The 13,573-nt window shown below is 50.2% G+C and overlaps 1 protein-coding gene across 4 annotated transcripts in view; it reads right to left on the bottom strand.

Moving 5' to 3' along the window:
- Positions 1-13,573, bottom strand: part of CLPTM1 (CLPTM1 regulator of GABA type A receptor forward trafficking) — a 38,809-nt gene that overhangs the window by 11,422 nt on the left and 13,814 nt on the right. For all 4 annotated transcript variants that reach the window (XM_054540684.2, XM_063719573.1, XM_024236896.2 and 1 more), the window contains exons 3-5: positions 8,827-8,950; positions 7,453-7,611; positions 4,580-4,697 (exon numbers count right to left, since the gene is read on the bottom strand). In XM_054540684.2, coding sequence (XP_054396659.1) covers positions 4,580-4,697; positions 7,453-7,611; positions 8,827-8,950 — 401 coding nt within the window. The remainder of the gene's footprint in view (positions 1-4,579; positions 4,698-7,452; positions 7,612-8,826; positions 8,951-13,573) is intronic.

The following is a 13,573-nucleotide window of genomic DNA, read 5'->3' as shown; positions in this document are numbered from 1 at the left end:
CAATTAAACTGTTATTGATATTAATCTCATGGCTTTTCTTTACCTTTTTATTTATTTATTTGTGAGACAGGGTCTCCCTTTGTTATCCAGGCTAGAGTGCAGTGGCGTGATCACCGCAGCCTCAACCTCCTGGGCTCGGGTGATCCTCCTACCTCAGGCTCCCGAGTAGCTGGGATTACAGGCATGCGCCACCATGCCTGGCTAATTTTTGTATTTTTTTTTTAAATTTATTTATTATTATTATTATACTTTAGGATTTATGTTACATGTGGGGGGTTTTGCCATGTTGCCCAGGCTGGTCTCGAACTCCTAGGCTTAAGCAATCCTCTAGCCTTGGCCTCCCAAAGTGCTGGGATTACAGGTGTGAGCCATCACGGCCCTGGCCTTACCTTTTTATTATTTTATTTATATTTCTTTTTGAGACAGGGTCTCGCTTTGTTGCTCAGGCTGAAGTGCAGTGGCCTGATCACAGCTCACTGCAGCCTTGACCTCCTGGGCTCAAATGATCCTTCTACCTGAGCCTCCTGAGTCGGAGGACACTACAGGTGTCCTCCATATCTGGCTAACTTAACCACCATATCTGGCTAATTTAAAAAAATTTTTTGGCTCACACCTGTAATCCCAACACTTTGGGAGGCCAAGGCAGGTGGGTCACCTGAGGTCGGGAGTTCGAGACCAGCCTGACCAACATGGAGAAACCCCATCTCTACTATAAATACAAAATTAGCCGGGCATGGTGGCACATGCCTGTAATCCCAGCTACTCGGGAGGCTGAGGCAGAATTGCTTGAACCTGGGAGGTAGAGGCTGTGGCGAGCCAAGATCATGCCACTGCACTCCAGCCTGGGCAACAAGAATGAAACTCTGTCTCAAAAAAAAAAAAATACAATAGGCCAGGCGCGGTGGCTCACGCCTGTAATCCCAGTACTTTGGGAGGCCGAGGCGGGTGGATCATGAGGTCAGGAGATAGAGACCATCCTGGCTAACAAGGTGAAACCCGGTCTCTACTAAAAATACAAAAAAACCATTAGCCAGGCGTGGTGGCGGGCGCCTGTAGTCCCAGCTAGTCAGGAGGCTGAGGCAAGAGAATGGCGTGAACCCGGGAGGCAGAGCTTGCAGTGAGCCGAGATTGCACCACTGCACTCCAGCCTGGGAAACAGAGCGAGACTCCATCTCAAAATAAATAAATAAATAAATAAAATGAAATAAAACAAATAAAAATAAAATTTTTTTTTTTTTTTGTAGAGATGAGGTCTCCCTATGTTGCCAGGGCTGGCCTCAAACTCCTGGGCTCAAGCGATCCTCTGACTTTGGCCTCCCAAAGTGCTGGGATTGCAGGCATGAGCCACCGTGCCTGGCCTCTCTTTACCTTTTTACTCTTTAGTCTTTTTCTATTGGAAAAATTTTAATGCCTTCTCTGGCTCACATCCTATCTCCATGGGATGGAGCTGCTGCTCTAGAATACTGATTATTGGCCTCTTGGGGAGAAAAGGGGCTTTTCTTTTCTTTTCTTTTCTTTTTTTTTTTTTTTTTGAGATGGAGTCTCGCTCTGTCGCCCAGGCTGGAGTACAGTGGCACGATCTCGGCTCACTGCAATCTCCGCCTCCGGGGTCCAAGAGATTCTCCCACCTCAGCTTCCCGAGTAGCTAGGATTACAGGCATGTGCTACCATGCCCAGCTAAGTTTTGTATTTTTAGTAGAGATGGGGTTTCACCATGTTGGCCAGGCTGGTCTTGAACTCCTGACCTCAAGTGATCTGCTTGCCTTGGCTTCCCAAAGTGCTGGGTTTCTAGGCATGAGCCACCACAACCAGCCAAAAGGGGGCTTTTCTGAACTCACACTCTCCTTCACCCTGGAGTTGGTGGGTGGCTCACTCCAAGTCCTTCTGTGTCCCTGCTTTTGAGGGTCCCAGCTCCAAGGTTAGGGAGGGAGGCCTGGATGATCCTAGTATGCTTTTCAGGTTCACTGTCTGCAGATTCTATTTTACAGACCAGACTGACTGTGAATAAACCTCACCACACAGTGACATGGATCACATTCACCAAAGACAAAACCACAGAAAATACTGGCATCGATTTGGGTCAACGGGATGATTAGGTGATCGTCAAACAGGGTACAAGAATACGGTGAAGAGCCACCCACCTGGGTCACCTTCAGAGCGACCTGTGAAGCATCGGGCATTTTAGCCCAGACCCCTGATGTATCCCCCTGCAGGGAAACATCTGTGAGACCAACCCTGTAGTTCACATGCCCTCAAGCCACTTCTGCCCGGTTCTCCAAAGATCTCACCACATGGACGTCAGCCGGGTGGGACATACCAACGCAGAACATTCTGCAGACACACTCACTCAGAAAGGGGCTCAACTAACTCCAGAAGACCTTTCCAAGTCATTTCTAGGGACCCACACAGAGTCAACTTTTCATTTCATCCAGTATAGGTGATAAAAAAAATTACCATTCTTCAGGATATTTTTATACTAAAAAAAGTAGATAAGACCTAACTCATACAAATAGAATTCCGTCTGTTGCTGCGCCACTCAAAACCAGCCAGATGGATCTTAACCAAATCCACAGGGAATGTCTGGAATAGTCCTCAATAAAGTGAAAGCTAGGTGGAGTACACAGAACTCCCGTTAGAAGAATGGGGGGCTTTCTGAGGAAGCCATTCTCCAGACCCGCTCAAACAGATACAGCAAGAGATTTCTACTGCTGCCCATCAGGAGACAGAGGACTCAGGGAAAAAGGTCACACAGAACCAAGCAAGGCTGGGTGTGGCGGCTCACATCTGTAATCCCAGCACTTTGGGAGGCCGAGGCGGATGGATCACTTGAGGTCAGGAGTTTGAGACCAGCCTGGCCAACATGGCGAAACCCCGTCTCTACTAAAAATACAAAAACTACCCGGGCGTACTGGCGTGTGCCTGTAGTCCCAGCTATTTTGGAGGCTAAGGTGGGAGAATCGCTTGAACTTGGGAGGTGGAAATTGTGGTGAGCTGAGATAGTCCACTGCACTCCAGCCTGGGCGACATAGTGAGACCCTGTCTCAAAAAAAAAAAAAAAGAGCCAGGCAAGCAGAAAGATGACAACAATTATTAACCTCCCGAAAACAAGAGGATGGACAATGCTATGGTTTGAATGTTTGTCCTGGCCAAAACTCATGCGGATTCTCCCACCTCAGCCTCCCAAGTAGCTGGGACTACTGATGTACTCTAGTACTCCCCACTCCCAGTGAAACTTAATCCCCAATGTGCCAGTACTGAAAGATGAGGCTTTTAAGAGGTGACTGGGTCATGAGGACCCTCCCCTCAGGAACTGATTAACCCATTCATGGATTAGTGGGTTAATAGATTAATGAGTTATCATGGGAGTAGAAGTGGTAGTCTTATTTTTTATTACTATTGTTTTTTCAGAGACGTGGACTTGCTCTGTCGCCCAGGCTGGAATGCCATAGTGCAATCAGCTCACTGCATCCTCAACCTCCCAGGTTCAAGTGATCCTCCCACCTCAGCCTCCCATGTAGCTGGAACCACAGGTGCTCACCCCCATACCTGGCTATTATTTTTTGTAGCGACGAAGTCTCACTACGTTGCCCACACTGTTCTTTGAATTTTATCTATCTATCTATTTTTTTTTTTTTTTTTGAGTCGGAGTCTTGCTCTGTCACCAGGCTGGAGTGCAATGGCGCGATCTTAGCTCAATGCAACCTCCGCCTCCTGGATTCAAGCGATTCTCCTGCCTCAGCCTCCCGAGTAGCTGGGACTACAGGCGCATGGTACTACACCCAGCTAATTTTTGTATTTTTAGTAGAGATGGGGTTTCACCGTGTTGGCCAGGATGTTCTCTATCTCTTGACCTTGTGATCCACCCGCCTTGGCCTCCCGAAGTGCTGGGATTACAGTGAGCCACTGTGCCCGGCCTCTATCTATCTTTTTGAGACAGGTTCTTGGTCTGTCACCCAGGCTGGAGTGCAGTGGTATGATCCTGGCTCACTGCAACCTCCACCTCCTGGGCTCAAGCGATCCTCCCACCTCAGCCTCCTGAGCAGCTGGGACTACAGGCACACGCCCAGCTAGTTTTTGTATCTTTTTTGGTAGAGACAGGGTTTTGCCATGTTTCCCAGGCTGGTCTCAAACTCCTGGGCTCAAGCAATCTGCCCACCTCGTCTCCCAAAGTGCTAGGATTACAGGCATGAACCACTGCACCCAGCCCACAAATTATTTTTGAGTATCTACTTCTATCAGGCCCCTACTGTGCACAAGTCAACCCTGGCCCTTCCCCCTTGGTGAAGGACGTCTCCGCTTCTCCAAGAGTCCCTGTCTCCAGCTGCTTTCTCTGGCCAATTTCTCTCTGGTCCCTGAGCCTCCACGGGTCTCCCTTCCTCCGTGGGTCTCCCTGCTTAGTGTCCACAGGGCTCATTCAGGCTGGGTGGGGCTTGAGCCTGCCCTGCCAATCCCACCCTCTTTGAGCACAGGCTTCCTGCCTGCCCTCCTGGACTTGGGATTCGTCCGCCACATCAGCCTGGGGGCTCCCAGGATGCTGGCCCCCTGGACAGTGGGTCCTGGCTGCAGGGGAGCGACTTACTCCGGGACATATGGACTGTGGCAAGCCGGCGATACAGGGCCTTCTGCCGGGGGTCTGGGTGGAAGCCACTCTTGGTGAAGTAAACGTGGATGTAGATGGAGCCGTTCTGCTGGACGCTCTGCAAAAGACGGAAGGTCAGGTGGGCAGGCTGGGCAACGGGGGTGAGAGAAACGTTAAAGCCCTGCCTGGCACCCATCCCCAGCAGTTTCCTCCTCCTCAACTCTCTGGCCATTTACTGAGTACTCAGGGTGGGGCGTGTAGCTGGGTGGCAGAGAGGTAAATGCTGGAGTCAGACAGACTCAGACGCCCACTCTACCTGCCACGGCCGTGTGAGCTCAGCTTCTCTCTGAGCCTCAGGGCCCCACCTAGAGGAGGCGAGGTTCCCACAGCACTGACCCGAGGGCACCACTGCAGGGACTACCTGGAGCACTGGCACACAGCTCAGTCAACGAGCTCTCTTTAAGCTCACTCAACAGGAAGAAGCAGCTGGCCGACATGGAGCTCCTACTATGGGCCAGACCCTGCCCTGGGCACTTCAGACAATAGCTTCCTAATCTAATGAGTTAACACACATGTAACATGTCAACCTTATGCAATGGGTCATGTTACCACCCCATTTTGCAGATGAGGCAAACGGGGCTCATGCCAAGGGGTCACATAGTGTGTGGCAAGTACGCAGATGGAAACCCAGTCTGTGGGCTCCTGGGTGCTACTCCCTGCTACCTCCAGCTGGCCCCTCTCTGCCCAAGTCTTCCTCATTATCTCATCAAGTCTCCTTGCCTCCCAGGGAAGGGCGACTATTCTCACTTGATCCAGATGAGGAAACTGAGGCTTCGAGAAGGGAGGCAAGTTGTCCAGGGGCACTGGGTGGAGACAAAGGTGAGCACTGAACCTCTCTGATTCTTGAGCAGAGCTCAAATTCACTTGGCCACATTGTGTTCTCCTCACTCTCCTACCTTTTTTAGAGATGGGGTCTTCCTGTGTTGCCCAGGCTGGAGTGCACTGGCTATTTGCAGTTGCGATCATGGCACACTACAGTCTTAAACTCCTGGGCTCTAGCCATTCTCCCACCTCAGCCTCCTGAGTAGTTGTGCCTACAGGCACATGCCACTGTGCCCAGCTCTCCTGCCTTTTAAGTCCACTCAGACCCCACCCTGAAGCTTCGACTTAGATCCAAGCCCTTGGAAGCAGATCCCCCTGCTGGGCCTGCCAGGCCCTGGTCCTTCCTTGGATCTCGTGGCAAGGCCTGGGGGCTGGGCTTGAGGTCTCTGTGGGAGTCACCTCTCAGTGCAGGTCAGAAAGTCTAGCCAGGTGGGGTGGTTCATGCCTGTAATTCCAGCACTTTGGGAGCCTGAGGTGAGAGGATCGCTTGAGCAGAGGAGTTTGAGACCAGCCTGGGAAACATGTTGAGACCCCATCTCTACAAAAAATTAGCTGGGCATGGTGGTGCATGCCTGTTGTCCCAGCTACTTGGGAGGCTGAGGGGAAAGGATTGCTTGAGCCCAGGAGGTTGAGGCTGCAGTGAGCTGTAATTGCACCACTGCACTTCAGCCTAGGCAACAGAGCAAGACCCCATCTCAAAAAGAAAAGAATGATGGCTGGGTGCGGTGTCTCACGCCTGTAATCCCAGCACTTTGGGAGGCCAAGGTAGGTGGATCACTTGAGGTCAGGAGTTCAAGGCCAGCCTGGCCAACATAGTGAAACCTTGTCTCTACTAAAAAATAAAAAAATTAGCTGGGTGTGATCATGTGTGCCTTAGTCCCAGCTACTCAGGAGGCTGACACATGAGAATCGCTTGAACCTGGGAGGTCGAAGTTGCAGTGAGCCAAGGCTGCGCCACTGCCCTCCAGACTGGGTGACAGAGCGAGACGCTGTCTCAAAACAAAACAAAACAAAACAAACAAACAAAAAAAAGAGAATGACTGTGTCCACATTCTGCTTCTAGCCACCCAGACAGAAATAGAACAGAAATGTGCCCTCCACCCCAAAGCTGAGAAGGCCTGCTGGGGAGAAAGGAATGAGGGCAGCTGTCTTGGACTCAGCCGAAGAAGGCCCCAGAGAGAGATGTCCTTTTCACTTGTTCAATACTTGTTGATTCTGCACCCAGCCCCACATTGGGCAGTGCTGGGGACATGGAAGTGATCTAGGCAGCCCCAGCCTTATTATCACAAGGCTCACAGTGCCATGCAGGAGTCCCAATGAGGCCCCAGAGTGGGTTGGGATGGGGAAGCCCAGCAGGTGTGAGAACCCAGAGAGGGTGTTTAACCATGCCTGAGTGCTCTGTGGGTCAGGGAGGGCTTCCTGGAGGAGGCTGGATTTGAGCCTAGGGCTGCGAGAGTCCACAGCCATAGAGCCTGAGTCTGAATCTCTCATGCGATGTGGCCTTTGGTAAATCACTTTCCTTCTCTCTGTCTCAGTTTCCTCATATGTTAAATGAGAATAATAACAGTTCCTGCTTCACAGGGTTGCCGGGAAGTTTCCATGAGTCAGCCTAGCTTAGTACCCTGCACTTAGCTCAATCAACATTAACTAATATTATTTTGAAATGGGGCTGCCTGATAAATTGGTGATAGGCAAACATCCCCAAGGACAATTACTAACCTTTCACCGGTTTAAAGTCGAGGACTGCACAACCTTAGAGGTAGCTGGGAGGGTCCCAGGCCAATTCCACCCCTATCTACCTTTTTCAGGTAGGGGAAAGTGAAGCCCAGAGACCTCAGGGACTGGCCTGTGGTCACAGACCATGTGAGCCCAGGGAAGGGCCAAGCCTGGAGCCCGAACTCCACATGCTCTCAGCAAGGAGCGGACTGGAGGAAAGGTCCTTCAGTGCCAGTCAAGCAGCCATGGGGCCAGAAACTAGGAGCTTCCCCCACCTGTGGGATGTCAAGCTCAGCAAAGTGCTCGTAGCAGCCGTCTGAGTTCTCGCCGCTAGTCCAGTCGCCATACACAAGATCATGCTGTTCCCAGAAGAGTGCCGACGTGGCGTTGAAGTCTGTAAAGTGCTCGTGCTCTGAGATGTACACATGCAGGTTCTGTTGGGACGGGAAGGGAACAGAGCTCAGACCTGCTCTTCAGAGCCTCTGCAGGCTGGCTAAAGAGCTATGGCAGTGGTCAGCACACTCAGAGGAACAGTAATTATGGAGGGCAGGGGAGAGGAGAGAGGAAGAGCAGCAGAGAGGACATATTTTCTCTTTTCTCATACCACCATGTTTGTCCTGGTCTGAGCCTGTGAAGTCAATGAACAAAGAACACTTGGAGACTGGCCAGCCTGCCAATTAGAATTTAAGGGTAGGAAGGGGCAGGAGCTCCTTGAATGATCTCCTGCCCTCGTGGCTGCTGGGCCTTCCTGGTCAGAGCTCTGCAGTGGACAAAGCAGTCCAGAGCTACAAAAGCACTGTGAGCCACCGGGCACGGTGGCTCACGCCTGTGATCCCAGCACGTTGGGAGGCCAAGGTGGGTAGACCACTTGAGGTCAGGAGTTCGAGACCAGCCTGGCCAAAAAGGTGAAACCCCATCTCTACTAAAAATACAAAAAATTAGCTGGACGTGGTGGCACATGCCTGTAATCCCAGCTACTCGTGAGGCTGAGGCAGGAGGATCACTGGAGCCCAGGAGGCGGAGGTTGCAGTGAGCTAAGATTATGCCACTGCACTCTAGCCTGGGTGACAGAGTGAGACTCCATCTCAAAAAAAAAAAAAAAAAAAACCACTGTGACCCAACAAGAACTTCCTCCTTTCTCAAGCCCCCATGTTTGCTCAGAAAAGCCTAGACTGACAGGTCTAAATGCTTTTGCTCTGGAGGCTCCTGAAGCCCTGCCCTGCCCATGCCCAAGCCCACTGTGGAAGTGCAGGTCTCCTCTCCTTCCCGGCCCACCTCCCGCCAGCCTCTGCTGGTCCCTGCCCTCCCCACCTCTCACACTCTCTCCCTTGCACATCTCCCTCTGCAACCCTGAAAGGCTGAACATACTTTTGAAATATAACATCCAAAGACCCTGATTTAACCTATTTTAACCAAATGAATTTGCTTTTTCTTTTGGGTGACACAGGTTTCATGTGCTGGGGATGGACCCAGGTGACAGAGGTCTCACGTGCTGGGGATGGGCCTGGAGTTCCTCAACCCTGGACCTGTTTTCCTAGACCTGCCAGTGAGCAAGGACCTGGTCTGTCCCGACTGCTGACATCACTCCTCCACATTCCACCCCTCCACACCCCATCACCTGCCAAGTCTGCCCTACCACCGGCAGTTACCATTAAAGTGTCTTTGGGGAACAGGTTGCGGCTGGCGACGCGTGGGGCTCCTCCGGGGCCCGTCTGGTCCTGAGGGGCCGGCCCTCGGCGGAACCAGCTGCTGATGGCCCAGATGATGAAGATCCTGAGGAGAGAAGCAGCAAGGTGGTGAGTCCCCAAGCTTTGGCTCTCTGCCATGGACCCGCGTGACTTCCTTCTGACTTAGCACATGCTGGCGCCTGACCTGGGGCTAGTGACCAAGTCAGGGAGGCCCTGAGAAGGTAGTCACAGGGCTGGCAAGGAGATAAGATGTCCCTAAAGACCACATCTGGGGAGGGAGCCCAGATGCCACTGTTTGCCAGTGTGTGAGGGTAGCTGGCACTGCCCTGGTCTGCATGCAGACCCTTGACTCTAAATCCTCCAGGAGCTCCTGGTGACCACAGGGCTGCAGGGGCTGACTCTTGAAACCTCAGACTGGGAAACCTGCCATCCAGCCCCCTGGGATCCCCCGAGAGGAGACTAAGAATCTGGAACCCCTTCAGTGTGCAGATAGGTGAATTAAAAGAAAAAAGAAATAAAGAAAAAATAATAAACATAAAATTTTTAAAAGAAAGAATCTGGAATCCTAGCGCTTCAAAAGCACAGAACCGGGGATGGTTAATGGCTACAAAAAAACAGAATGAACGAGGCCGGGCGTGGTGGCTCATGCCTGTAATCCCAGCACTTTGGGAGGCCGAGGCGGGCAGATCACGAGGTCAGGAGATTGAGACCATCCTGGCTAACACGGTGAAACCCCATCTCTACTAAAAAATACAAAAAAATTAGCTGGGCATGGTGGCGGGCGCCTGCAGTCCCAGCTACTCCGGAGGCTGAGGCAGGAGAATGGTGTGAACCTGGGAGGCGGAGGTTGCAGTGAGCCAAGATCGCGCCACTGCACTCCAGCCTGGGCGACAGAGCGAGACTCCATCTCAAAAAAAAAAAAAAAGAATGAATGAGATCTAGTATTTGGTAGCAAAACACGGCAACTCTAGTCAATAGTAATTTAATTACACATTTTAAAATAACTTAAAAAGTATAGAGGCCAGGCACAGTGGCTCATGCCTGTAACTTTGGGAGGCCGAAGTGGGCAAATCACGAGGTCAAGAGATCGAGATCATCATGGCCAACATGGTGAAACCCTGTCTCTACTAAAAATACAAAAATTAACTGGGTCTGGTGGTGCGCGCCTCTAGTCCCATCTACTCGGGAGGCTGAGGCAGGAGAATCACTTGAACCTGGGAGGTGGAGGTTGCAATGAGCCGACATTGCGCCACTGCACTCCAGCCTTGCAACAGAGTGAGACTCCATCTCAAAAAAAAAAAAAAAAAGTATAATTGGGTCAGGTGTAGCAGCTCATGCTTGTAATCCCAGCACTTTGGGAAGCTGAGGCAGGCGGATTGCTTGAGCTCAAAAGTTCGAGACCAGCCTGGGCAACATGATGAAATCCCGTCTCTACAAAAAATATAAAAACTAGCTGGGCATGGTGGCCCATGCCTGTAGTCCCAGCTACTTGGGGGACTGAGGTGAGAGAGTCACTTGAGCCCTGGAGGTCAAGGCTGCAGTGAGACGTGATTGCGCCACTGCACTCCAGCCTGGGAGATAGAGAGCTTGTCTCAAAAAAATTAATCAATCAATTAATTAAATTTTTTAAAAAAGAAAAGGAAAAGAACCGAAGGCACAGAAGCGTAGAAAGAGCAACATTTCTGAACTTCAGCAGAATTTTTGGAGAAGCAGATAGTAAGTGATACGTTAGTTCCAATTTTAGTAACAGTGGGCTTAATTATTCAGACCAACCCTCTCATTGGAAAAAATTGGAAAAGCTTGATAAAATTAATACACTAGGAAAATATCAATATATTTTATATTGGTAATTATACATATTGATAGAATGAGAATATATGCTGCTCACATATTCTCATATTTGTTCTCATGCATATAATTTTTATCAAGTTTACATATGAATATATACAAATAGACAGCTCTAAAGAATGGACATGACTGTAGGTTACCAAACCTTTGGGCAAAAACTGAAGGGAAAGTGGGAATCCTAAAGTAGTAAAGGATCAGCCGGGCGCGGTGGCTCATGCCTGTAATCCCAGCACTTTGGGAAGCCGAGGTAGGTGGATCACCTGAGGTCAGGAGTTCAAGACCAGCCTGGCCAACATGGTGAAACCCCGACTCTACTAAAAATACAAAAATGAGCCAGGAGTGGTGGCAGGCGCCTGTAATCCCAGCTATTCGGGAGGTTGGGGCAGGAGAATTGCTTGAACCCAGGAGAAGGAGGTTGCAGTGAACCGAGATGGCGCCATTGCACTCCAGCCTGGGCAACAAGAGCAAAAAGTCCATCTCAAAAAAAAAAAAAAAAAAAAAGAAGTAAAGGATCTTGGATTTGCAGGTCTAGGGGAAAAAAAAAAAAAAAGAAGAAGTAAAGGAGCCCTATAAGCTTCTTCATGTGTCTGAGGACATCTGCTAGGTGTTTTGGTGGGTGACAAAAATGCTGGCCTAGGCTGGGTGCGGTGGCTCACACCTGTAACCCCAGCACACTGGGAGGCTGAGGTAGGTGGATTGCTTGAGCCCAGGAGTTTAAGACCAGCCTGGGCAACACACAGTTTCTACAAAAAATACAAAAATTAGCCAGGCATGGCAGAACGCACCATGCCTATAGTCCCAGCTACTCAGGAGGCTGAGGTGGGAGAATCACCTGAGCCCAGGAGGTCGAGGCTGCAGTGAACCACGATCATGCCACTGCACTCCAGCCTGGGTGACAGAGTGAGACCCTGTCTCAAAAAAAAAAAAAAAAAAAAAAAAAGAAATGCTAGCCCAGGGCACATACAACATATGAGGTAACCAGAGACCTACCCTACAGGAAACTAAGACCCCGCAAGGTGTAAGGCTCCACACCTAAGGAGGAGGGAACCAGGTGGACTACCCATTCCCAGGAGTTGCACACCAGGTATGCAGGGCCAAGTATGCAAGGCCACTCGTGGGATAAGGAGTCACGCAGGGCAGCTCAAGCCCTGAACCTGGTGCAAGGAAACCTAGGACTTGGTAATGTTCCCAGGCAGAAGCAAAGGCAATCCTCTCTGTAGGAAAATATGCTCATCCTAGCCCTGAAATTCCTATAAATAACTTTTCAAGTATAATGACTAGGACACAGATAGAGATAAGCCAGGCACAAAAGGAAATGACATTATGAGCGAGCATCAGCAGCAACAACAGATACCAAAACCAAAACAAGGCTGGGCGTGGTGGCTTACACCTATAATCCCAGCACTTTGGGAAGCCAACACTTGAGGTCAGGAGTTCGAGACCAGCCTGGCCAACATGGTGAAACCCCATCTCTACTAAAAATACAAAAATTAGCCGGGTGTGGTGGCGGGTGCCTGTAATCCCAGCTACTCGGGAGGTGGAGGCAAAAGAATTGTTTGAACCTGGGAGGCGGAGTTTGCAGTGAGCCAAGATCACGCCATTGGACTCCAGTCTGGGTGAGAGTAAGACTCCATCTCAAAAAAAAAAAAAGTGTCCTTAAAGAGAAGAAATATTCCTTCTTGATTTATTCTTCTCTCCTGTTGCCTGGAGTGTGGATGTGATGGCTGGATCTTCAGCAGCTGTCTTGGGCTATGAGGATAAAGGGAAAAACCTAGCAATGGTAGAACAAACAGCAAGGAGTCTGGGTCACTGAAGACTGCAGAATCCTAGTCTGCCTCCATCCAGACTGGTATATCAGAGAGAAATGAACCTGTACTGTGTTAATGGAGGTTTCTCAGCTGCATGCAGCCATGTGATTAAATGATTCAAGTACTTATTAATTACAGGTATGATAACCATATAGCAGAAGAGGTTACGAGTCCAGCCTCTAAACTACAGTATCTTCATCTGAAGCCCAGCTCTGCTACTTACTGTGACCTCAGTGGTCAACTTCAATGGTTGAAACGGGGATAATAACAGTGCTTACTCTCATAGGGTAGTTTATAAGCATTAAACACATTGAATTATATATATGTTTATATAGTGTGTACATACATCTGAAACACACACACACACCTCAGAATGGAGCCTGGTGCATACCCAATAAGTGACTGAGAAGTGTTAGCTATTACTGTTATTTTAATCATAGGAAAAAGGCATACAAAAAACTTTGGAGCGGAAAAACACTATGAGTGAATTCTAGTGTGGGTGGGGTGCCTCCCTGCTGAGCCCTGATCAGGCACAGGAACTTGCCTCTGCCTGTAGAAGCCACAAGGCCCTGGGGTCCAGGGTCTCAGGGGCCACGGTCCAGCTGAACCATTGCTACCTCCCCATGAAGTCCCTGATATGCACGTCTGGGGAAGGTCTGGACCTGGCAATCTCTGGGGATACCGATGCCTCCAGCAGAGGCTCTCATTTAAGTAAACACACCAGGAGAGAGTGTAGGAGCAGTGATGCCCCCAGGCAGCTCTGCCCCTGGCTTAGTGTGTGGCCTGTGGGGGTCCTAACCCCTCTGGGCTTCTAGGTCCCCATGTATAAAACAAGGCCAGGCCTTTTTGGATTCCAGATCCCCAGTCCCCTGAAGAATATCTGTGTGTATCCACATGCCCACAGTTCTGTGGACCCTCTCAGAGGGCTCATGGCCATAGCTCCTCATCCATGCACCCAGGCCTGCAGAAGACTGGACCTTTCTAATGCTTCCTGATGTACTTGAGTAAGCAAAGAAAACAGACATTAAATCCTTTCTCCCACCCAAATAGGT

The sequence above is a fragment of the Pongo abelii genome, chromosome 20 (genome assembly GCF_028885655.2).
Source record: "Pongo abelii isolate AG06213 chromosome 20, NHGRI_mPonAbe1-v2.0_pri, whole genome shotgun sequence".
NCBI lineage: Eukaryota > Metazoa > Chordata > Mammalia > Primates > Hominidae > Pongo > Pongo abelii.
This window is presented reverse-complemented; position numbering and strand designations above follow the sequence as displayed.